The 22,245-nt window shown below is 34.5% G+C and overlaps 2 protein-coding genes across 2 annotated transcripts; one reads left to right on the forward strand and one right to left on the reverse strand.

Moving 5' to 3' along the window:
- Positions 1–6,324: 6,324 nt before the first annotated feature.
- Positions 6,325–12,336, forward strand: LOC110787573 (uncharacterized). Its single transcript, XM_021992207.2, has 8 exons — positions 6,325–6,621; positions 7,106–7,318; positions 7,422–7,613; positions 7,688–7,888; positions 8,206–8,286; positions 10,919–11,042; positions 11,505–11,597; positions 11,816–12,336. The coding sequence occupies exons 1-8, from the start codon at positions 6,517–6,519 to the stop codon at positions 11,899–11,901; spliced, it is 1,095 nt and encodes a 364-aa protein (XP_021847899.2). The 5' UTR covers positions 6,325–6,516; the 3' UTR covers positions 11,902–12,336.
- A 797-nt stretch (positions 12,337–13,133) lies between these two features.
- LOC110787572 (mitochondrial pyruvate carrier 1-like) lies at positions 13,134–18,030 on the reverse strand. The gene is made up of 5 exons (XM_021992206.2): positions 17,899–18,030; positions 16,744–16,846; positions 16,560–16,614; positions 16,333–16,468; positions 13,134–13,439 (listed from the first exon to the last, which is right to left on the reverse strand). The coding sequence occupies exons 2-5, from the start codon at positions 16,837–16,839 to the stop codon at positions 13,400–13,402; spliced, it is 327 nt and encodes a 108-aa protein (XP_021847898.2). The 5' UTR covers positions 16,840–16,846; positions 17,899–18,030; the 3' UTR covers positions 13,134–13,399.
- Positions 18,031–22,245: the final 4,215 nt, after the last annotated feature.

Below are 22,245 nucleotides of genomic sequence, written 5' to 3' on the forward strand. Positions count from 1 at the left end.
ACATCAGGAAAGATTACTCCATTATTTTTGCCAAAATTACTCCATTATTTTTGTCAATCAACAAATTATAAATCATCAAAATCTTCCAGTACCAATTGTTTGAACAAAATTACTCCATCCTTCGCACGCATCATTTTTTAATCTATCCTACAAAACCCTTAAACCATAGAACTCAAAACATGTTATTTTTTCAATCATAAACCCGGTCATTTCCCCCAAACAAGCAAAACACACACCAACTAAAGCTAATTTCGGAGATGACACATTTCAAAAGTTGTATCTTTCAGCACCAATTGTTCTTCAAATTAGTCATAGAAAACATTGACCAATCAACAAAATACCACCATGAATAGTAAGGTTCCAATCGAAGAAATACTTGATCTTGCATGTCATATTTGACTCTTTCTGATTAGAATATCAAAGAATTCTTGAATCATTCCAGATATGTTGCCCTGCATGAACCTCAATACCATAGAGAAGTTGGTTGGCGAGGAAAAGACATATGAGATATGGTTACCGAATCTAATCGTCAGAAGGTCGCGGCAACTGGAGTGGTAGAGACTCTTGAGAGGAGTCTGCAGGAAGAAGAGAGAGTGTATGAGCGAGGATTTAAGTCTAGTGAGACTCTTGACATGAAGGGAATGAGAGAGACACACCAAAAAGAAAGAGAAAAGTAGTTTATCTTACATTCTACAGTAGAATAGATACGGGGTAGTTGAAGGGGAAAAAAAATTGGTTCCATTACTAAATTGGTAAAAAAGTTGATTTCAATTTTTTTTTTATAGCTAAGTTGATTTCATTATTAGGTTGAATTGATAGGCACCAAAAAGAAAGAGAGGAGTAGTTTTCTTACATTCTAGAATAGATATGGAGTAGTTTAAGAAAAAAGAGTTGATTTCATTATTAATTTGGTAAAAAAAAATTGATATCATTATTAGGTTGAATTGAAACGGGGTATTAATAAGGGTGTAATAATGTGAGCTTATTGATTCGTAATTACAATATTTCTGATTATATTATTTATATTTCATATATATGAAGTATGATTACATTTCTAATCGACACCTACAAATAGGAACACTTATGTCTATAGGATATTACACCGGGATTTATTTGAATCCTATTAATGAACTTACTAATTCTTTATTTACATGTTATGCACAATTTGACTAAACTCATGTACTATGTATAATCTTAATTACAATTCTTATTCAAAAGGTTTTTATTTATAAACATTTCCATATACCATAATATTTTGTAGATATGAAGTGAAGAAATTGGCAAAGAAAACTGTGGCATGGTTTCATTCTTCTACATTTTCATTAAACCAACTATTGCTATTTTTAATGCTCCCAAATCCGATTAGATATTATACGTTGTGATAGAAGTAATAACATAACTTTTAGTTTTATACTCATGCACGCATAGCGTGCATATAAAACTAGTTTATTTATAAGGGAACTCTTGAAGTCATTTTAGTACGTAAATGACTTTCTAGTGCCCCCTATATAATAGTCTATAATACCCTCATTCACAATTTGAATTAATCAAATGTATTAAATACATAATTAATGCCAAGATTTAGGAAAAACTAATTTCAAATTTACAACCTATGCTATTTTTCTAAGGGAAGCAATCTGATTGGGAAAAAAATCCAAAATAAGATTATTTAATGAGAATAATTATTCAGTAAAATCTCTATTATATAAGGGAAGAGCTGAGGTTAATATAGTAATTCCACTTTTGGTGTCCCCTATAGAATAGTCTATACTACCCTCACTCACTCACTCACTCACAATTGAATTAATCAATTTATAATACGTAAAAATAAATTAATAAACTAACAATTAATGTTAATTTGCAAATATGATATTTTCATAAGGAAAGCAATCAATTAAATGGAAAAAGTCAAAGCATGATAATTAACAGTTAATGAAATATTATCTACATCTACTATTTAATTGAAATGGAAATAAAAACTTCAAAAGGTAACGTTTTAGAGCAATGCAACATTGAGCCATTGGTGGAAGCAATTGGAGAACAAGAAACAAAACCTTGGTAATTTTAAAAACAACAAACTTCATTTTTACCAGCTTAATTTGGTTTAATTGTATAATTTTTCTTGGTATATAACTTATGGTCTTATTTAAATATTTTAAGTGGTAACACATTTGGATCATAAGGTATTATTTGATTCTTTCTCATTATTACTAAGAAATTAATTAACAAAATATGTCATAACCTTTTTTAAGGGAAATTTATCAAAACTTACTTAAATATCTCGATATTTTTCTAAATGTTTGTTCTGTAAGGAAACTACTGAGGTCATTAAGTATGACGTTTTGGTACCCTTTATTAAAAAATATATTATAATACTCTTAATGACAATGGGAGTAATCAAATTCCATTAAACAAATAATATATACATGAAAAACTAACTTGGGGTTATTAGTCAATGAACAGGAAATTAATCAATAACATAATAACAAAAAAAAAAAAAAAAATCTGACAAAAAAATAAATAACGTTTTAACTACATCAATTTTATGAAGCAATCACGTGATCAATCAACAATCTTTCCAAAATTACACAATCTCTCAATAATTTCTATAATATCTCAATTAAAGTTAAAAAGGGTAAAAGAAAAAACAGTTAATTTTTCAAATAATATTCCGGAATAGGGTTATTATACAAAATCTAAATACGGAAAACTAAAATTTTCCACATATAAACGTAATGGACGCACTTCGATTTTGGAAAGAATATTCAAACTTTTAGGGTACACTTTTTTTCTTAGGTATTTCCTCCAACTATTGTACAATTTAATCCATAAAATTCCTATACGGTTAGTTATGCGTTGCAAGTTACATCCAAAAAAAAAAAAATTCATGCGTTGCAAATTGATAGGGCGGATAATTGCACGTGGTTACACAAGTACAATGCGAGCAAAATAAACAAGTGAATCACTATTACGTCAATTTCTTTACTTTAGTACTATTCAGTACAATTTAGTTTTTTCGTCATGTAAGGGCATAACTCGGATAAATATCTATATATATGTTTTAATAGAGACGATCTCTAATTTTTTCTCTAGACGAATAATTTTGTGAACAATTTTTCTTGCTTATTAATTTTGGTGATTAGATGCAATATAACACAATTTTAATTTTTATATTATTTCACACATCGCGTGCATAAAAGACTAGTATACAAATAACACATGTAGTATTAGATTTTCAAGATTAGTAAAACAAAGTAATAAAATACATCAAATCTATACTAATATATTAAAAGGCGTTTGTGAAAATGTATATGTGTCACGTAGACTCCCTCCGTATTACGCCATATCACCACTAATAAACATCATGGATGTTATTGACAACCAAAAAAACATGTAGCAAGGATCGAACACCAAACCTCATGGATTAAAAGTTTCACTTCCTACCATCTCAACTAGCTACAATGTTTGTCATATTTTCACATATAAATATAAAATACAATCTTTTAAAATTGGGCACATTTTTAGAAAACGTAAACCCGGCTAAAAGTAAAACCCGGAGCAACGCCCGGGCCACACACTAGTTATACACTAAAATGTGGTATTCACTTTTCAAGATTAGTTGCAGATAATTTGAGTATTAATTATACACGAGAGATGTGTGGGGGGGGGGGGGGGGACTACGCTTTACTCGGTAAAAGATTATTTTTTAGTACAAAGTACTAAAAAGCAGTAAATCATGCTACGTGCAATTATACACTAAAGATGTAGGACCAACAAAAGATATAGTAATAAAGTTGATTATTGATAAAATATGTGTAGTTTTAGAGTTCTATATTGGACGAAAACGAAGATTAAGATACGCAAGAGCGAAGGTCAAAATTAATACGGAGTATCATATGTTTTTTAAGAAAAATCAATCTCTGATTTGGTTTTATAGGTTATTGCTTCGACCTTTCACAACACAATTTAGACTGCTTAGCTACTGTAATAAATAAGTATTTCAACATGTTGCAATCTACTATAACCACATACTTTTCTGATTTAATGAGCTCATATTGAGTTTAAAATTAAAAAAGAGAATTTTTTACATTTATATAGCCTAAAAGACGTAATCAGTTCATGGAAAAAGAATTCTCAATTTTCGAAACCGAAGCTTTTTCATCGGTACTAGTTGAATATTTTAATCCAGAACATTCTTATAGTGTTAGTAATTATGTGCTGCAAATCGTTTGGGAGGAGAAGGCACATGGTTAGACAATATATTGCAAGCAAAATAAATAAATAAATAAATAAATAAAAAGTGAAACATAATATTTTATATGTTTACTTTTTTTACATTGCTATTACAATTTAGATTTGTCGTCGTGTAATTACATTATATCACTATTTATGTTTGGTTCATGTTGAGATTGACGATGTCTATTTTTTCTTTAAATGAACTTGGAAGAGTTTTTCGTACCCATTATTTGTGGTGATTAGTTGTAATAACATAATTTTAATTTTTGTATATATATTTTCCCGCACGCATCGCGTGCATATAAAACAACTAGTATCACAAACGATAACCAAAATACATTATGCATATTGTCACGGTTCGAATGTTTGACACCGGATCCGTGCGACGCACTCTTGCCTTTTGACGGCAAGGATGCAAGCCTTGTGCGGAATCTTGGGGCTCGTTGGGCACGGGTAAGCGTTTGATTCTGAATGCGGAATCAAGAGCGAGGGTCGATCGGGGCGCTTGTGTGCGCTCAACAACACAAAAAGGACCGACGATGAGAATTTATCTGATTTTCGGACTTTGTGGGATGTGGGGTGCTTTAGAGTGAGTGGCGGCACAAAATCTATAAAGGCCTACAACAAAACACAAGCAATAAAGCGATGACAACAATTGGTGAGTAGAAATTCATTAATTCGTACCTTTTATAGTGATATATTTTGAATTGGTAAATTTGCGAAAGACAACCTTTTATAACCACTTTTTGCGAAAAACAGCCTTTTATAACTTTTTTTGCGAAAACAGACCTTAAACTAAAATAAATTTGCGAGAGACAAAATAAATGAGTTTCAGGCGTTGACCCAACGTTTTCCGGCTTGACTTGCCCGATTTTACTACTTATACGGTATACCCTCTTTCCCTCCATTTTTCCCGCTTAAAACTAACTTGGGACCATAAAAAAAAAAACCCCATAATTTCTTTCTCTTCTGTGTTCTTCTTCCCTAAACTTTTTTCGCCCAATCTTCCTGTTGAATTATTCGGATGAAATTGCTGCAATTGCTTCTCAATTAACTGATTTTCGACACTCTACAACTAAATTGCGGTAAGTTTTGTTCATTAATTTTGTGTAATTTTAATAAAGAAAAGTTAGGGGTTTCCCCCCAAATTTGTGAATTGATTCGATTTTGTGGGTGAAATTGCAGGGACCATGTCACCCTTTGTTCTGAAGAAAAGATTTGATTTTTCTGGATTTTTGGGTTGTCTTTGATTTATCTTTAACTAAGTGGGTAGTAGATTTTGTTCGGGTTTATCATGTTTCTATCCTCGAGTCGAAACGTGCTTCTCCTACATTGAAATTCCTTGTATGTGGTGGAAGAATTTTTGTGGTTTTATGTTGTTTCTATCCTCGAGTCAAAATATGTTGCTCCTAAAATAGAATTTCAGGTCTGCACCCGAATTGATGTTTTTGTATGTAGCTTAATTAGGTGTTGGAAGAATTTTTGTGGGTTTATGTTGTTTATATCCTCGAGCTACATCTGTTGCTTGTACATGGACACATCAGAATTTTGGGTCCTCACTCCGTGATAGTGCTTATAGATTTCGTTTTATGAGGTTTTTTTTATATTTGGCTCCAAGTTAGTTTTAAGCGGGAAAAAGGGAGGGAAAGAGAGTCTAAGTAGTAGAACTAGGCACGTCAAGCCGGAAAACGTCGGGTCAACGCCTGAAAACCCATTTATGATGTCTCTCGCAAATTTATTTTAGTTTAAGGTTTGTTTTCGCAATTTTTTTTTATAAAATATTATTTTTGGCCAAAAAGTGGTTATAAAAGGTTGTGTTTCGCAAATTTGTCGTTTGAATTAGCTACAAACCACCAATAAACATTGGATTGTGAGTAACAAAATTAATTTTATCTAAAACCTATTAGAAAAGTCCTATAAAACATTAGATAAACAAAATACAAATAAATAAAGGTTAAATTCTACAATTAAGCCTTACAATTAAGGTTAACGAGACAAGCTCAAACAAGCAAATCAACCGAGCTCAATTTTTTTCTTTTTTTTTCCCGATAAAAGTATGGAATAACCTAATAATCAGCTCGCCTCGTCTCGTCTCAGCGCAGTCATTAACAATTTAACATCCCTAGCCGCTGCATTATTACTGTTTTGTGTTTTAATTGTCCAATTTTTATTTATTTTTTTGCTAACAAACAGCCGGATTGTCAAAAATCTCAAAAGTAGTTCACCCCTCCAAATTCTCTCCATTGCTCTCTCCTCGGCAATTTTACAGGGGCGCTAAAAATGGCGTTATTGCTAGACCCAAATTCAGAACCCCAAACTGAAAACGAAAAGGCTGATTTGGCCGCCATTGCTTCCCTCAAAGAGTCCACTTCCCTTGAACTTAAGGTTCGTTCTTTCTTTTCTATTTTTTTAAAAAATAACTAATTTCTATCAATTCAAAATTTATGTTGCAGATTCTGCAAAGTTGAATGATTAATGTTGCTTTTTTTTCCTATTGGCTTATGTACTGTAGTTAGTGACCCAATTAGTTTTTATTGCTTGTGAATTGCATCTTTAATCAATATCTCTTAGATTTTGTCGCTTTGGAAATTTGTAACCTTGGGTTTCTGCTACTTAATGGCTCTTAGAAATTTTTTCCTATTGTTTGTTTGGTTGCAAATTAAGCCAAAATTGACCACATTCATGTATTAATTCACCTTTTTGGTTCACAGGGATTAGCGAATTAAGTAACAATAGGTAGAACAATCCTAGTGTTCATAATACGTACTTGTAGAGATGGGAACTAAACAATTTGAATTATGCTTGTTTCTGTTGAATTGTATTATGTCATATTCCTAAGTTGAGATTTTATTTTATTGGTTTTTTTTAGGAAGAGGGCAATGAGTATGTTAAGAAGGGGAAGAAGCATTACAAAGATGCTTTAAATTGTTACACTAGAGCTATAAATCAAAAGGGTTTAGGTGAATCGGATACTTCGGTTTTGTTTGCGAATAGAGCCCATGTAAATCTTTTATTAGGGAATAACAGACGCGCCCTTGAGGATGCTGAGGAGGCCATTAAGCTTTCTCCGGCGAATGTTAAGGTTTGTCATCCCCTTGTTATAATGGTTGTACTTAGTAGTTATGCTTTAGATTGGTTCTTCTCGCTGAAGCTGATGACATTGCGTTTGATATATTGGATGATAGGCAATTTATCGTGCTGCTAAAGCATCATTTGCTCTAGATTTGTTGAGGGAGACTATTAATTATTGTGAACGGGGACTTGAACTTTCCCCTGATAATGAAAACCTTAAAAAGCTGGTGAAGCTAGCTAGTGGGAAATTGGCAGATCGTGAGAAGCATGAGGCTGAAGTTTCCAATGCGTTGCGAGGCGCTAAGGTATTAGCTACCTGTTGTTTATGGATAAGGGGGGTATCTTCTAAGTTGGTAGATTCTTAATATCGAATGTGCAGGACCTTTTTTCTGCATTTGAGGATAGAGGATTGAAAATCGGCAAAGAAATGTTCCGGGAACTCATAGGGCAGAAGAAACCAGTTCTAGACAAGAGCAAGATTCTTCATTGGCCAGTGCTTCTGCTCTATCCAGAAGTTATGTCCAGTGACATAATTGAGGACTTCTCTGAGACAGACATGTTTTCATGCCACCTAGATATAATATCCTTTGCTGCTTTCTTATCTATGTTATTTTGTGTTGTTTCTAGCTGTCTTTTGCAAATGATGATGCATTATATTGTGATTTTGTCACTTTGCATGATATTTTTCATGGTAAGCTCATCACACTCGAGTCATATCTGTCATAACAGAGGTTTAGGTGGTAACCTCTGTGGATACTTTGTTCTTTTGCCATTATATTTCATTGGGAAATTCGTCAGTAAATGTACTCGCCATTTCTACTGGTGCTGGTTCCTTCTTGCTCATTTTGCAAATCTTTTCCTCCTTCTGTATGTATGTAATGTCCTTAGCATAGAAACATGTTTTCAGAAGGTTGTCCGCCGTTGCCATGGGATAAGGAAAATGTCTACACCCGTGAAAGCATTGAATTATACTTTGAGGTACTTGCCTTCCCTATCTTCATATTATAGCTTTCTGAGGGATATCAAAATGAGTTGCTTACCTAATTCTTGATTCTTTCTGTTTGTTTTGGTTGTATAATTGAAAGTGGAATGGAATGGAATGTTTGTCCCAATAACTTATGGAATTTGAGATCGGATCAATTGCATTTCTGGTTCCTGACAAAAATTCGCAATTAATTGAAATAGGATGACAGAGGATATATCCACCATATCATGCCCATTTTTTTAAGAGATTTTCTGTTTTCGTAGGTTCTGTAAAGTTTTCTTCCCGGATCTGGCAGAATGTCACAGAATTTTGTATTTTGTACTATGTGGCTCCTTGCTAGACCCAGCTTAGGTTGATCGGGGTGTGAAAATTACAATTACAAAGAGCTGTTATATGCCTCTTATGCATAAACATTTCTAGTATTGGGATATGGTAGGTGTTAAATTTTTTGTACGTAAGGTGCTCCGTGGTCTACAGAATGGTTATAGACGAATAAAAGCTTTGCAGGACTGAGGAATGGCGATATGACTACCAGTGGGGTAGTGGTTGGGCTAGTTTAAATGGCCTTGTATCGTATCTGACAGACTGACATTTGTTTTTGGATGAGAAAGGATAAAATAGATTATGACATGATATTTACGGCATGTAGCCGATCCTGGAATAAAAGTTTCACACTATAACTAGGGGGGTGGGGAAACATCCTAGATTCCTAGTTACATTCACAGATTCACTTCCAATTTTCCCTTCCTACCCTTCTTTGCGAGAGTGTCTGCCCATTCTCCTCCCGTCGATCAACGGTGATTCTACTTTCATGCACAGCTCCTGTTGCAACTCCCTGCAATTTTTTATAATGATTGAGCATATTGACCGTCTTTAAGCAATCAGAGAGCGATACCACTTTTCCCATATGATGGTGTGTTGCACACTTTAGTTCTTCTTTAATACTTAAGAGCTCGGGATGTAGGGAATTCCTTTCATGATCACTAAAAATTCTTGCTATGCTAGAAGGCATGTTAGAACCAATGAAGGATGCATCAATATTTACATGAATCCAAAGAGGTGAAAAAGGTGTTTGATTGGATGGGGGAAGGGGTGGGGTTTTGGAGGTGGATTGGCAAGGATTGAGAGGTGTACCATTTCAATGTGAAAACAAGGGCTTTCCTCACATTTTCGGGGGGGGGGGGGGGGGGGGATTGGTTGTTAGGAATAAAGGTAAAAATAAGATATTGCAAAACTCACTTCTATTCCAGTTAATTATGAACTACAAATCACTAATTTATACGAAATAGTAGAAATAATAACCATAAAAAGCTAGAGAATCATCCCATGATCTAACCATGGGTTTAACCGACACCTTAGGAAGTAAACACTTGTCCACTACTACTAACTATTTGAGATTACAAAAACATGTTATTGGCTTACTGACCTTAAACTTAGGAACCTAATTTCACTCATTAGCAAGCAGCAACCACTAACTTCTATTTTGAAGGAGTAAACGCACCTCCTTTCTTCAAAGATGAAAAATTCCATTTTGCTGACAATGGAAATCAAAACGTTATCACCATACTCAAAACATCATCAATTGTAGAATCCTCAAAAAAGATAGCTTTCTTCTTCGACTTATGCCACGAAATTAATTTCATTTTTCTCATCATTTGTTTTTGCTCCAACAGTTGTACTCCTTGTGACCAAACTTTAGAATAGTAACATTGAGTGCTACTCATGGACCGGCATTGTCTTACAAATCGACCACGTCCTCTTGCTCTATCACGCCAAGACCATGTACACTTCCTCGAGAGTTGCCTCTACCATAACTGGGACTTCCTTCGTCATGCCATTCAATTGCACCTCTACTTTAGACGCCTTCTCGTCTACTTCTTCATGGTTTCTCTTGAATCTATCTTCATGAGCTATCTATTAATTCATCAAAGGAATAGGTCAACATGTTTTTTTATTCCTCGATTGCAGTAACAACTTGATTAAAATCTTTTATTAGACTCTGCAATACTTTACCAATAACAGTTACATCAGTAATATTTTCACTATTCGAATCTTTGTTTTTCATACCCAATTATTCAAAACTCCCACGTAAGTTTGCAATTTAACAGAAATTACCTTATTACCACTATGATATTCCTTTCTGAGAATTTCCCATGCCTCTTTGGAAGAACTAGCTGTTATTCTTTTGGAAAATTGAATATTCAATGCACCTTGGATGTACATCTAAGTCTAAATTATTCAAAAAACCAAATTCATCGTTCAATTTCTTACGGAAGAGAATGCTTTGGAACATTCTATTCTTGTAGCATTCAATTTTGACTTTTCCAAAGTTTACTTGATCCGATGGCACTATCAGCAAGGAGCTCTTTACGAGGAATTCGGTTCCACCGACATAAGCCACGTGAAGGAGGAGTATTTGGGAGGGATTTTTCTGTTCCATAACCATTTTACAGAACGGACATTTTGATCAGTGGTGGAGGTTTTGTAGGTCAAGAAAAGGGAGAAATGGTTCCCACGAACAAAGGGTGAAATTGGGATTGATTTTCTGACAATCATTTGATTTTCTTATCTGTGCTTTTTCCAACATTTAATTTGGATGCCAATAACTGATTGTGTAACCTTTAGGTTGGCTCATCAGTGTGCTTGTCGAAGACACAGATTTTGCATTATCTTTTGGAAGGCACTGCAGGAGCTGGTGCAGTGAGTATTGACGAAGAAAAAGATTTTTCAACTCATGGGAACCCTGCAGGTAGTGTAAAATTATCATCTGATTTGATGGGTGTAAAATTTATTTTCACGCACTTGATCCAAATATATCTATGCTTGTGTATTCATGTAAGTGCCACAATACATCAACACAATTCTCTAACTTTGTGTACAGTTTATCATCAGTATTGTTAAACAGGGATCAAGATTGTCCTCCGGTAATGAAGTGGAGATGTTAGTTGACTGTTTGAATTTCTTTCTTTGAACATCATGCTTTTCCTTTTAGAATAGTTGTATTGGTTTCAGAGCTTCCGTAAGCCACTGCAGACTGAAGCTAAATTTATATGTTCTATTCTTGTTTCTACCTGATGAATCAAATGCCACACTTCAACTCTGTTTGTATTCCTTTCAGAAATGATGTACTTCAAGTTTTCATAATTGTATGGGGTCTTGTAAGATAAAGAAAACTTATGCCAGCCATCTTCAATCATGTGATTGCTTGCAGGTAGAGATCCTACCAGATGGGTAAAAGTCGATGAAAAAAAGACACTTCATAATGTTCTGAAGGAGCCAAATCTTGTTATTCCTGGCATACCAGGTAAGTTCCTTTTCATTATGCTACTTCCCTGCTTAATTATAGTTCGACATTCGGGTTGGGGGTGAGGCCTGGGGTGATGGTGAATAAGAATCTTGAATAGGCTTTTGAATGTCAAAGAAGAACATGAGAAGGTAGGGTTGCTGCTGGCTATCTTTGGAGTATAAAAAACAATGCATTGTTTCCCTTTGCCTCAGCTAATTCATTGTTGGTACATGCAGTTTTTTACATTGTGTCAAAAAGATCCACCTTCTACAACACATTTAAAACTGGAAAATGGGCGCTCCCTCAGTTGGATACCGCCTGAATTAGGCATACTACTTCCGGTAATTGTGCTTGAACTCTGATGAGACAGAATATGCGCTTCTTTTAGATAATGGTTGCACATCTCAACAAGTGCTGAATGAAGATGAGAGGTCAAGCCATCAGCCATGTACCTGTGCAAGTAGAATTTGTTTCTTAATGGCCCAGAAATCTAATTGATGGAAGAAAATGCTCGTTTTGTTGGGATTGAAGTTGAGGATTCACCTGGTGGAAGGACATATCTAGCCCTTTTTTCTTTCATTTGGTGACTGCATCAATGTTTGTTTGAAGTCAAATTTTGTGAAAGTTGTTACCCCTTCCATGAAGGTTAGATTTTGTATTTTAAATGGGAGTAGTTTATTACAACATTTGTTTTTACAAGGTAATTTATGACAATTTTTTCTACGTTTGAATCAATAGAAAAGATCCAGTTTCCATATATTGCGAGCATGTCAAGACTAAGATGACGTAATGATTATAGGGGCCTTATAAGTCTGTAACCAATGACCTTGAGCTACTCCATACTTAACAACACTTTAACCACTACTTCAATTTTATTTTTGTTAATACTTAGGAAACTAATTATATTAAATCTGAAATTTGAGTACTTCAATTTATTTTTATTTTTTAATACTTAGGAAACTACTGAGGTTGTTTGGTTGACAATTAAAAATGGGGGAAGTGGAAATTCATGGGAACTTATAGATAGTGTAGTTGTTTGGTTGACATAAAAAGGAAGTTGGAATTTATGGGAAGTTGAAATTCCTACAAAACATGGGAAGTTAATTACCTAGCTCTCCCTTGGTCAATCAAAATTCATGGGAATTTCTAATTCCCATGTTGTCAACCAAACAAATTAAGGAAATTCCCATGAATTTAACAAGGTAAGTAATTTCCCTTGAATTACAACTTCTTATAGGAATTAAATTCCCATGTCAACCAAACAAGTCCTTATATTAAATCTGAAATTTGAGAGAAAATTGGTTGGACTACCCAAAAACAAACGGAATTTGGTCCAATACAAGCCCAAATGTAACATATTCTGTATAGACTGTATTATTGACAGAATGTCAGATATCATTCCAGATGGATGGAGTGTCTTCTCAAAATTATCAGAATTTCTTGATAAGTAAGCTTGTAAGATAATAAACATTGCCTCGTGTCTGTCCCACTCCCACAACAAATCTATTAATCCTTGAGCTTAATTCAAGAAGAAATCGAATTGGGTACTAAAAATATTCAACTACAGGACTTCTCCTGACCTTTTATAAGAGTTATCACTGGGGTGATGAATCTGATAATGGTATGGTTGCAAGAGTCAAATGCTACATTATGTTTCCATCCAAAAAGAATAGCAAACGACGAGAAAGAGAACACAAACAACTGGACTGAATAACAAACTCCAGGAGGAAGCACCTCATCTTTGCTTTTAGGTAGTATACAAATGAATTTTTCTACTGCTCTCACAAGATGTCATAAAAGAAATCTAAGGAAATGCGAATTCACTGCGTTGTACTTTCCTCTTTCTTTGGTGACAAGTACCTGCCATAAGAGTTGGGCATGAATATTTAGTTAGACAGAAGAAGTAATTCTGTACTCATTTTTGCTTTGGTAATGAACACGTAAGAGATAGATCAGCAATTAGCTATTGTCCTAATAAGAAAAACGTGCAAACCAACTAGCCATTCATCAATTGCAGGAAGCTGCCAACATCTGAGTAACTACTTGAATTAAGAAACGGCTGAGGCTTATAGGAGTTACAGCAGAGAAAAGAAATTGAGTGCTTTTCTGCTACTTAAGCTAGTAGAACGCTAAATATGCAACGACAAAAGTTATGAGCTTAAGAATGCATGTACAACCCTTTAAAGCTGTAACCAAAGCTTAAATGCTTTCTTACAAGCATAATGCAACTTCCCACAAGGGTAATCAGTCCAATTTTCTTCACTCTTTAGCTCTCACAAGAGTCACTACTACTATTTAGTTTTGACAATCATAATTCTTTAACATCAGAGCTATAGGCCTTAGCTTATGAAATACTCTCAATCCTAAATTCATATAGTTACTCTACTTTTGTTTCTTAAACCATGGAGATTATTATTTTAGACAAACCCTTTCCCCACAGAAAAAGTAATGTATACTGACTACTGACTATAGTCACTATTCTCAATCATCCCTGAAAGATTGTGAAGATTTCTCAATTTGGTCGTTTCATAACCATAGCCATGGCATTTCAAATCATAGTGAGATTGTACATAAAAAGAAATATATGATGGGGAATATGAGTATAACTCATAATTAGAGATCGAGAACAAGGGTCTGTTGGGCCATCAGAAAAATCACTTTTGTTTCTTAGAAGTAATTCTCCACATATGGTTTCTAGAGAAACACTTTTGAGAAATTGAAGTGTTTGGCCGCAACTTTTTTTGAATTATTTGGCGCAGTTCTTTATAAGGAGACAATGGAGTAGTGAGAGTTTCTACTTTTTAGCCTATTGTTTATGCTATATCCTTCAGTTATAGAAATGTGTATGATTATTTCAATCTTATTTTCTTAAAAAGGATTATTTCAATCAGGAATTAAACAAATAAAATCCACCAATTGTCCTCCTTGTGTTTTCCTGCATAGCCATTACTCGATTTATAGTAACAAAAGTCTCTAACAGGAAACTACTTTAGCCATCTTACTGTTTCATCTCTTTCATTGCTTTCGTACCAAATTACCAATTTGGAACTGTTATTGGAAAGGGTAACCCAATGGGTATAGGGTTAGGGTCAAGGTAAGAGAGATTTGTAAGTCTTTAATGGTTTGGGTCTTTTTTGATAGCCCAATAATTTTATAAAAGAAAATACAAGTTACATGCAAGTATAATTTATTAATTCACATGCACTCACTTGTTAGTCTTTATCACCAATCAGAACTTCAGAAGCAACCACCAATCAGAGAAAAATAAATTATTCCAACAGCCATCACCACCTCCTCCAACCACTCACCATGAGTGCCTGAACAACAAGCCTTAACCGGACCCCAAATACACAACAAATCGTAACAAAACAAGACCCAAAATGCTTCTACTAATTATGACCTCCTGTTGCCGTCAACCAGCAACCCAAAAGTTATCCCAAAACACCCATTTTCAGTCTCATCTTCCCCTCTCACTCATTCAACATTATCTCTCTATACCTTCTCGTCACCAGTACTCACCATCAACAACACCTCCTTAAATCGGGACGGACAACCATCCAAATGCCTTCCCCATTGGACTTCAGATAGTCTTAAAGGAAAGAGCGAGATGAAGGAGGAGAAGAGAAAGAAGATATAGGAGAGAGATTTGGGTTAGCAGACGTGAAGTACGAAGTGAAGGATGAGGGGATCTACTTTACATAAGGATATACGTAAGTCTTATGAGTTTTTGGGGGTCTATTGGTCTGAGTGAAACTTTTATTTAATGGTATTTAGATCTCCCCGAGAAACAGAAGTGAGAAGCTCCAATTGTTGTTTCTACTTCTGCAGGAATTTTTTAGTAGCGGGCTTCTGGAGAAACTAAAATCATTTTTAGAGTTCCAATGATTTGCCCAATTTCAGTTACTTGAGCCTAGAAGCTTGCCCAGAAGCTAAACCAAGCAGGCAGTGCACTACGCGCTAAGACTCATTCAAAGAAGAGATGGTGAAATGACAAACATGTCCCAGTCCTTTTATAAATGAAAAATTTCCACTGTCCCTCTCATATAAGTACATTCAAACAGACCAACTCTTCCCATAAGCAAAACCGGGTGTACATGATAGATCAAGCAGAAGCGCATGCTAGTTGGTAAGCGTTACAGCACTAAACCATAGAAGGTAGGGCCATGTGTCAAAACCAAGACTGGGCTGACAAGTTCAACAAGTAGAGCCATGTACCAGATGGTTTTGTTTCTACTTGCACTTCGACCCCATAAAGCTCCAAAACCTGCCCGGCCCAATAAAACCCGCCGACATGGATGGGCTATAGCCTTTCAAATAACGCTAATAATGGTTGAACCAGAGATTTTTTTATATAATGGTAGAAGTAAAACTGTGAAGCCCCAAGTGTATACTAGATAGCCCTAACATCACCCAGCCAACCATTCACCAACCTCATGGTGCACAGGATCAACATATTGAACACATAGAACCATACAACATATAGTTCTTGGTCAGTTTCCATAAGATTACTATTAATATTTAAAAAATCTTCAAATCCAGCACAAGATAGCCGTTACATCATTTCAAAAAATTAAAGACCTAATATAAGCACGTAATCAGACATAGGTTTAAGAATTCCACCCTCACTAAACCCCTAAGAAAACTGTAAATGGATTACTAGACAAAGAATGACCTAGAATCAGATTTGTGGTAATAATAGGCAGAATACAGAAAATATGGAATTCATAATGAAGAAACAATTCAGAAATCTTACCCATTAGCCCTCGCCCACCGGGAAAATTGATATAGCTGCACTGTTTCATTTGAAGCATGACATGCAAGAAGTAGATAGTTGCGAGGCTGTACCATCCATGCAAACCTCATGAATAACGCAGAGTAAACACACATTGCTGTGGACCAGAAAAATGACATAATATCAGTTTGTGAGGCAAAACTCTTAAGACTACATTATCAACCTACAAGAAAGCCAGGAATGTCAACCAGCAGTCATGTTGCCTGATATCTTTTCGGGAGGTTTATTCATGTCCACAAGCCCCTGTATGCTCCAACAACCATACAAACGATTAAGTTGGTAAGCTTCAGACAAGAAACATGTAGAAAAAACACGTTAACATCTGAAGTAAACATGAAAACCAGTCCGAAACATAAGTATAGTAGAGCATACAGCGGCAACAAATCCCCAATTTGCAACAGGCCCCCAGAAATGGGTTGTTTTAGGGCCAACAGGGCTGTTAAAAAACGCACGGAATGTAGAAGCCATGTTTCACCTGCACCAAGTACTCCCAAAGTTAGTCATTTTCTTCATCATTAAGGTTTTTCTTCTCTTCAGAATCAATTATACTACAGAAAACAAAAAATTAAAACTACAAGTATTATCTGTCAAATCACTGACCACATTACTGAAAACATGCACAAGTTCCAATCCTGCTACTAACATGTTTTTTTCATTAGAAACCCTCTATTAATGCGTTTTCAACATCAAATATCCCTTTCCACCACCTTACAAACAGATTTTGAAAAACATATCCATTTGCTGGTGACCTAGGATAACAAAATTCAAAGGGGAAAATAACAGACAAAGATTAGAAACGTCTACAGCTATGAACATTGATTTGATAATACCAGTAGCTTCCTATAACCATGGACTCACAATAAGAAACATACAGGAAACTCTAATCATGCTCCCTAACTATCCACTCCTATGTTATTACTAACTTACTACATCTCCAATGTCAATGCTTACAAAACTTGTTCATTGCCTACTTAATAAAAGAAAATTAAAAAAAGAAAAAAAAAACAGCAACCCCGAAATTCATCTTTCTGTAATAAAATCATCTCTCCGTTAAATTGGATACAATTTAGAATTGACCTCTAAAACAAAAATTACAAATAGTCCCACGATTCTGTTTGGACAGGAGTACATAATTCATTAAATTTCGTAATCAGAGGATGCTAATTCATACTCAGTAAACAAATTCGAACGAAAATAAAGACCTTTGACCAATAAATAGTCACATTTAGGATATTTACCCCTTAATAATGAAAAAAAATCAGCAAAACAAATGCAAGAAATGGGTTGAATTCAAGGATAAACACCAATTCCACATGAAAAAAAATAGTTTTAGGGACAATATGCATCAAGTGTCAACTTTTAACATCGATTTCTGGTCATATACGAATCAAGCAGGTCGAATGAAGTATCAATTTCATGTATTTTCTTTGGGGAATACAGGTAGGAAATTAACAAGTGAAGGGAAAACAATGCGACGATGAAGGTCTGATGAGATCAAAATAGGGAATAACTGAAAGAAAGGCGTACCTTGAGTTAGTTGATTAAGGTGGGGATTCTGGGGACTGGTTCTAGGGAGGGATGGCGACTTGCGTTTGGAACAGCAAATGCAGTGCTGATAGAAAGTGAAGGAACTGATTTATTTTTTTCGGTTTTTTTTTATGAAATACACTTAGAAGTTTAAATAAACGGATTTTTCATAAAATACCCTCAATTTTCACGAAATTCACTGAATGCCCCTCAACTTTCATAAATTCACCAAATGCCCATCACCTTTAATATAATACCCAAACTACCCTTACTAATGACGCGTCGTTAGTCCACCGTTAGCCTACTTTCTAATTCACCAGATACCCCTATAATGTAACTTATTTCACCAAATACCCCTATATTAAAATGCATAAAATTAATTTACTCGATACAAAGTCTACAATTTGATTTTTACACCATTTGCATCCTGCAGGAGAAAATACAACACCAATAACTTGTTACTTGTGCATAACATATCTAGAACTTTCAGATCTCTACAGACTTAAATTACTTCTTGATTCGGTAAATTCGAGTTGCACTGTACTACTCAACTGCCTCTTGTTTGAGGAATATATTTACAGATTTTACATTTCCTTTCGAAAGAATGATATAATTTTGTCCTACAAAATTTGAGACTCAGCATACCTCACAAAAAAATCACTTCAAATTATGAGCATAGGCCTCTGCCGAATGCTTGCCTAGAAAACCAATAAGATTTGTACCCAAACCTGATTTTTTTTCTACACTCAGAATGTCCACTACTAAATTGTCTAATGTCTAGGGACAAATATTTTTCACGTCGAATAACCAAACATATGGACTCTAGAGAACAGCACACCAACACTGCACATTATCAACAGAGTTTTCATCATCGTCGTCAAACATTTCCAGGAACCTTGTCAAAGGTTCTGTTACATGCATCAATCACATCATTAAACCCAGTTGCAACGGAAGCCATCTGCAAACGGAACCTTAAATCTCTTGTTGTTTTAAGCAAACAGCGAAATCCCCATATACGGAAATAAGATGACATACTGTTGAATTGTTGATGGGTACTTCAACTTTAAGTTGCACTTTCAGCTGAATTTGATTTGATAGTTTGCTCCAATCCTGGAATCTTTGTTTCACTAATTAATTGGATGTGTTATCGTTTTAATTGATCATAAATGCATTAAATTCATGCACCAATTTGATCTCTAAAATCCATAACTCATCCCCAACTCTAGCACAAGAAACGCAACAGAAAGAAATGGTGCTGAGCCTCAAAGAACGAATTTGACCGCACCCATATCTCCTTCACCAAATGCATCTCCACCACATCCAAATACTGCGACAATCTCTCCTGCATCACCAAATTCTCATTCATTGTCAGGAATTCATCTTCACGTTTGGAGGCATTAATTGGGGCGAATTCGGGCAAAATCACCTACGTCGACGAAGACCACCGCCCAAGCCACGACGAAGCGAATTGCAGTGTTCGTCTACTGTGATTTCGATCTAATTGCAAAAACCCTAGAAATTCGACAACATTGATTGCGATGATTGAGCTGCGGATCTTTGAAAAGTACCTAAAAATTAGGGTTCCGAGATTCGAAGGTCGGCGGCAAAATTGGGGATGAGAATGAGAAATTGGGCAAAGTTTTGTAGCCACGCCGCTTTCGCACTCAGAGAATCAGATTGCACCAAAATTTTGAAGGTTTTTGAGTGATTGATGAAGCAGTTATTGGGTTGAATGTTGAAGAACAGGGAGAGAGAGAGAAGTTTGAGACTGGCGTTTTTTTTTTCTGAACTGTAAGGAAGAATGAAGTTGTTGGGTGAGGGGTAAGGGCGCAAAAGAAAAATAAGGGCAAAAGAGTAAAAGGCAGTTAACAGCGTCTTAACGTCCGTTGAGTGTCAGGGTAGTTTGGGTATTATATTAAAGGTGAGGGGCATTTGGTGAATTTCTGAAAGTTGAGGGGCATTTGGTGAATTTCGTGAAAATTGAGGGGTATTTCATGAAAAATCCTTTAAATAAATGCATGAATTACCCGTAACTTTTTAGAAACTAGATTTTAGCCCGTGCGATGTACGATTCCTATTAAATTGTTACGTTAAAATAAAATATCTATATATATCAACTGCTATATTTTATATACTCCATTAGATTAGTTTGGTTTTTTTTATTTTGGATTGAATTTCATTTTAGATTTATTTTTTAATTATTATAGTGTTTGATTTTGGATAAAATTGTATATAAGACATATTAATAATTAATTAATAAAAATATTTATGTGGCACCTAATTATTTATCTACGTGGCATTTGACTTTTTAATTCAAAAATAATTTTGAAGCCTTAAAACCATTAGATCCTACATGGCGCTCTAATATTGGATTAATGTTTGATTTTGGATTGAATTTTATTTTAGATTAGTGTTTGATTATGGATGAATTTTATTTTAGATTTATTTTTTAATTATTAGAGCGTTTGATTTTGGATGGAATTGTATATATTAGTAATTAATTAATTAATTTAAATATCTACGTGGCACCTAATTAATTATCTATGTGGCACTCGATTTTTTTAATTCAAAAATAAATTAGAAATCTTATTTTTCATTGGCCGAAACCATTAATAAACCTAGGTGGCGCTCTAATAGTTCAGCAAATATGCCTCCTTTATATATATATATATATATATATATATATATATATATATATATATATATATATATATATATATATATATATATATATATATATATTAGATTCACCGGATACCCCTGAGGTTTTGTAAAAATGCACAAAATGCTGTTAACTTTTTCGTTAACATTGAGTTTAATTTTTTTTGTTTTTCTTTTCTCTTCCCTTTCTCTTTCTCTTTCTCTTTTTCTTTCTCTTTTTCTTTTTCTTTCTCTTTTTCTTTTTTCTTTCTCTTTACTTTTCCTTTGTTCGGTCTCCTTCTCCTTCCCACGGAGTCTGCATTATATTCCCTCCATAATTTAAAAATAGATACACTTTGACCGGCACGTAGTTTTAGGAGAGTTAGTTGAATTTATTAAAATAAGATGAAAGTGGGATAGTGGGTGAATTGTTTATTATAATGAAAAGATGATGTGAGTAAGTGTGGAGACCACAAGAAAGAGAGAAATATTAAAATAATTGGAAGTGGGGAACAAAACATGTCAAAAAAGGAAAGTGTATCTCTTTTTAAAATACGGTCGTTTAAGGAAAGTGTATCTCTTTTTAAAATAGGAAAAGTTGGTAATATTAATCCAACCTTTTATTGGGATTACGTGACCGGTAACCGGTGAAAAAGTCAACGAGATGGTGATGAATTGATGATGATGATGAATGAATATACCGAGAGAGAGTATTGCCACATTGGAAAATATTACCGCTTACAACAGATTTATGACATGCTGAGCCCAATAAAAGTTGTTGGGTAGCAAATTTGGGATTATTAAAAAATATGTCGTAGATGGGCTTAATAAAAGAAAATCGGTCAAAGATTGGATTAAGATTAACAAATTTTCCTTTAAAATACGGATGGAGTAAATTTTTTCCTTTTTTCCTTCTTTCTTTTTTCTTTTTTCTTTTTTCTTTCTCCTTCCTTTTCCTTTATTCTTTTATCTGGCTTCCTTCTCCTTCTTCCCATGGAGCCTACACATTCGAACAAAAAAGTTAAAAATTGGGTGTTCTCTCTCCTCCTCCATGGTAGCCGGTTCCCGTTTGTTGCAATGGTGGCTCATCATCTCCTTTCTCAACCGCCACCACCACTTGAAATTGAAAACCATCTATGGTGGGAGGTAAATTTTTAGGGTTTAGAAGCAAGTTTCGATTGCAAATTAGGGTTTTTTAGTTGCAAATTTTCTGCTAATTAGAAGTGTTTTTTGTTGTGATTTATCTGCAAATTAAGGCGTGTTTTTCTTTGATTTTTGTAGATGATATTTCTAGATGTTGGTGCGAATTTTTTTGGTGACATTATTGTTAATTTTTGCTAGGTTTAAGCTACGACTTTGGGTGATTTTTTGGGTTTGTGAAAGAAAATAAGAAAAGAAGAGGAAGAGTTCATTGTGGGCGCGGCTATAACATCCTAATAATTCCTTGCTTTTATAAAACCATTTTTAAACTTAAAATAAAGGAGTTACTAAAGTATTACCACCACCGTGATAACGGCTAAGACTAGTACTGGAATTAAGCAGAAGAATTAACTAACTTTCAAACAATAATTAATAGTTAATGGCCTCCATACAAGTTGGAACCACAACGGCCCACCAAAAATACTTTAAACATAATCCATTAACTAATTGAAAACGTATTAGTCTAGACTAAATAAAATAATAGAGTTTAAAATGATGCAAGAGAAA

This window comes from Spinacia oleracea, chromosome 6 (assembly GCF_020520425.1).
Source record: "Spinacia oleracea cultivar Varoflay chromosome 6, BTI_SOV_V1, whole genome shotgun sequence".
Classification (NCBI taxonomy): Eukaryota; Viridiplantae; Streptophyta; class Magnoliopsida; order Caryophyllales; family Amaranthaceae; genus Spinacia; species Spinacia oleracea.

Excerpts from the sequence above, each read along its gene's own strand:
- LOC110787572 (XM_021992206.2), bottom strand. The coding sequence starts at position 16,839 with ATGGCTTCTACATTCCGTGCGTTTTTTAACAGCCCTGTTGGCCCTAAA. Across the intron at positions 16,615-16,743 it reads ATTGGGGATTTGTTGCCGCT|GGGCTTGTGGACATGAATAA; the intron begins GTATGCTCTACT and ends TGGAGCATACAG. Across the intron at positions 13,440-16,332 it reads CGGTGGGCGAGGGCTAATGG|GTACTTGTCACCAAAGAAAG; the intron begins GTAAGATTTCTG and ends CTCTTATGGCAG.
- LOC110787573 (XM_021992207.2), top strand. The coding sequence starts at position 6,517 with ATGGCGTTATTGCTAGACCCAAATTCAGAACCCCAAACTGAAAACGAA. Across the intron at positions 7,889-8,205 it reads TTTCATGCCACCTAGATATA|ATGTTTTCAGAAGGTTGTCC; the intron begins ATATCCTTTGCT and ends TAGCATAGAAAC. Across the intron at positions 11,043-11,504 it reads AACTCATGGGAACCCTGCAG|GTAGAGATCCTACCAGATGG; the intron begins GTAGTGTAAAAT and ends GATTGCTTGCAG.